Source organism: Gekko japonicus, unplaced genomic scaffold, assembly GCF_001447785.1.
Source record: "Gekko japonicus isolate JY-2015 unplaced genomic scaffold, Gekko_japonicus_V1.1 scaffold443, whole genome shotgun sequence".
NCBI lineage: Eukaryota > Metazoa > Chordata > Lepidosauria > Squamata > Gekkonidae > Gekko > Gekko japonicus.
This window is the reverse complement of record NW_015172565.1, coordinates 612,873-616,624: the sequence shown is the minus strand read 5'-3', so window position 1 is coordinate 616,624 and position 3,752 is coordinate 612,873. Positions and strand designations below refer to the sequence as shown.

General features: G+C 47.5%; 1 protein-coding gene across 1 annotated transcript in view; it reads right to left on the bottom strand.

The window, feature by feature from the left end:
- The window catches only part of WDR91 (WD repeat domain 91), a 29,649-nt gene extending 29,080 nt beyond the window's left edge, over positions 1-569 (bottom strand). Inside the window, exon 1 of the mRNA XM_015421310.1 lies at positions 442-569. Within this exon, the coding sequence (XP_015276796.1) occupies positions 442-564 (123 nt within the window). The 5' untranslated portion in view covers positions 565-569. The remainder of the gene's footprint in view (positions 1-441) is intronic.
- Between the last annotated feature and the right edge of the window lie 3,183 nt (positions 570-3,752).

Sequence of the window (3,752 nt, the reverse complement as noted above, 5' to 3'; positions counted from 1 at the left end):
CTCCTGATGGCACCTGGTATTTCTGGCCACTGTGTGACACAGAGTGTTGGACTGGATGGGCCTTTGGCCTGATCCAACATCTTATGTTCTTAACCCAACTAACACTCACGAGATGGCCATCAAGATCTACCCCCAACCCGCTGGGAGCCAAAAGGCCACCGAAACCGAAGCTTATTCACGGGCAGGCCTATCTAACCAGCAGCCAAGTCTCCTTATCAACACGCTGCCGCAAGCGCGCCACAGTTCTCCGCCCGAGAGCATTTCCAGGCACGGTTGCGTTTGCGACGGCTTAACTCAGCCATGAAAGAAAGAAAGAAAGAGACGGGGGAGATGGGCAGCCGCTGGCCGGCATGCCTAGCTGTCCTCCGCTCAGCATCACTTCCCTTCCCCTGCTCCCGGCCAGGCAGCTCCGGCCCTGCGGGCGTCTTCACGGCCCCTCACCCGAAATCCTTTCTCCTTGTCCGCCTTGATCTCCACATCCAGCTGCTTCAAGGTGGCAGTGAAGCCGCGGAAGAGCAGATACTCCCGCACCAGCTCGTCTGTGCGCTCCACGGCAGCCGCCATCGCGCCGCCGGATCACGGGGAAGCCGGAGCCTCCAAGCACCGCCCCTACGACGCCTGCCCCAATCCCTTTCCCCGCCCTCGCTCCGCCTCCCTTGGCCGCACGCTTCCCGAGCTGGAATTCCCCAGCGCCCGTCTTTTACTAGAAGCGGGATTTGGGGGAAACAATCATGAGATTTCGCTGTGTTGTTTCATATGTTTTTAAAGAGTGTAGCAGTGCAACCGTGAGGACATTTTCCGGGGAGCATGGCTAATTGAATAGACCTCAGTAGAATTTTGAAGGCTTGGTCTCTCGTTTTTGTGTGCTTGCATCGGAGCGTTGAAGGGCATTGTGTACGTTACATGACAAAAAGTCCCTTCTTTGTTTTTTTTATATAATTTATTCGTTCATTTATGTCTCGCCTTTCTCCCCTACGGGAACGCAAAGCTTCTAACACTGTTAGCATTGTTCTCTCCTCCATTTTATCTTCGCAGCTACCCTGGGATGTGGGCCCGTTAGGCTGTGTGTGTTGTGTGACACGAACAGCAAGCTTCCATGGCAGAGCGGGAATTCGAATCTGGGTCTCCTCGATGGTCAGACACTCTCTGGCTCTCTTGTATAGCGGTCAGAGGGGAGGCTAAATGCAACTTCTTCTGAATATAAAGGAAACTTGTACACTGGAACATCTCCCATTCTCACGGAATCTCGAGAGGGTTGGAGGAGAAAGCCCACCAAACAGGCAATTCTGAGGTCAATACTCTGAAGAATAACAAGACTCATCTTCAATTCGATCATCTTCCACTTATATTTGGTGCCAACAGTATGCAACCCGCTGCATGGAGCACCATTACAGCCAAAGCAATTCTAAAACACTTCTTTTTGAAACAACGTGTGTTAGCCGTCCACGTCCCAGCGCACTACAAAACTTCAGGAGTCCGGGGCTGCTACACTGTATGCTGGTATTTGTACTCTCGATTGATTGCATCTTTATTATTATCAAGGGCTGTTGTAATAAGAGCTTCTTCCCCGAGGGCGCAAATCTGGAATCATCTCCCTGAGAAATGGGCCACCATCACAGAGGCCACGTCACGTGGCAGAGAAAATGCCTTTTCAGCTGCACCTGACTAAACTGCTGAAATGTTAAATCGTACAACTGAAGTTCGCCTCATCCTCGTTCGTCCCAGATCTCCGAGCAATCAGATGTGTGATAGTCGGTGTTAGCGTCTCGTCTGAACGCGGCGCTCATCTGCAGTGCTACCAAACCAGTGCGACGCTGGTGAGGTGACCCAGTCGCAGGAAGCAGCGCACGTGCGCAACACTGCACAGGCATATTCTTCTTGGTTGCCGGGTCGGGCCAACGTCCGGAGGATAATGGGGGCGTCAGCATACAAGGCACGGTGATGTGAAGAGTTATGCAAATATATGCTCGTTGTAAGCGACACACAGCTAAACATTATTTTCCTGCCAGAGTTTCCTGCCCTGCCACGGGATCCTCCCTCTAACATTTTCTTTCCCGCGTTTTTGTTGCTATTTCCGACAGCAAGCCTTCAGAATCTCTTGCCTAACCTCAGAGATTTTCTATTGGCTGCTCGTGACAGCTCCTGCATTCGGATTGGTTATCTCCTATCCTCTCTTATGTTAGTCCTATGGCAAGAGTGAGCGGGAAGGTATACGGAGGGTGGGGACGTTGCGTTGTTGGTTGCTTGGTGCAAGGTGAGGGGGGAATTCAAGGCTACTCTTGAAATTATGTTTTGCCTGAGGCACATTCCTCAAAGAGCCGTGCAGCACTATCCCAGGAACCAGCCTGTCAAATTGGAGGGTGCGGGGCGAGGGGGGAGACTGTGAAGCAAGAAAGTGGGAGCAGGAGTCGACCACCCTACAAAACGTTAGAGCTTGGGCAGGTAGACTGAAACAGGGCATGTATGTAGATTTAGAAAAAGTCGCTAGAATTTAGCAAAAGGAGAGGCAGAAAAGGGAGGACAGAGTAAAGAGGATAGAAATTTTGTGTGTATGTGTGTGTGCTGAAAAATCCCTCTTCCACTGGTTTGCATTTTTCTTGAATATTAGCATGAAAATGGCTTTTCTGAGAATACAATGAAAAGTCAAATTTGAGGAAAAGACACATTTTCTGTAATTTGCTTTTAATATACCAGTGATTATCAACACCTAGTCCTAAATCTGTTTACCATGAAATAAGCCCCATTGATTTCCATTTCAGTAGGGCTGTCCTCATTTGGAAAAGGTATAGTGCTGAATTCACCAAGGAAAGGTGGCCCGCACCCCTTTTTTCATCCTGCAGTCAGTTATATGTTGCAGTGAAATGAGAATCTTTTGTCTAGCAAAAATTCAGAGAGGTGCATAGAAAACCAACCATGGAACATTTTATGTTCTTTTAAAAGTATCATTTAAGTCCAAATCTTTCTCCACGCACCAAATAGGTACTGATAATTGTTCATAAATTGTTTTTCCATTCAGATTAGTAGGATGTCCATCTGTTGATTTTAAAATGTAATAATGATTTGCACTTGTTATTGCATAAATAAGGGCATCCTTGACATTTACAGATTTTTTCAGTGCCTGCCTTATTCACAATTGGCTATACTAACAGGCAGGGCTCTTTTTGTAGAAAAAGCCCAGCAGGAACTCATTAGCATATTAGGCCACACCCCTGACAGCACAGCTCATTAGCACATTAGGCTGCACCCCCATGTTACCAGAAGTGTGGTTATCCAGCCACACCCACCTTTTGCTTCTTATTCTGTTTACCTTGTTCGTTGTTAAAACCCAGGACTTCTTTGTAGCAGGAACTCCTTTGCATGTTAGGCCACACACCCCTAATGTAGCCAATCCTAATGAGTTTCTGCTGTTGGGTGTGGCCTATTATGCTAATGAGTTCCTGCTGGGCGTGGCCAACTTGGGAGCCAGCCGGAACTCTCGGTTCCTGTGCGTTCCTGCCCAAAAATAGCCCTGCTAACAGGGTACTATATAAATATCATGTGCAGGGATAGCGAGGGGATTAAACCCTTACATTGTTAATTTTAAACCACTTTAATCTACTGTAGAGAAGTGGGAAATGCATTTTAAAGTAACTAAATATTCTGTCTAGAAAATCAATAATTCTGGAATCTTAGAAGTAGCTTGGAACAAAAATTGTAGAGGATAAAGTGAAGTTTTATGCCACCAAATGGGTGGGTAATCAAGAAATGTAAGT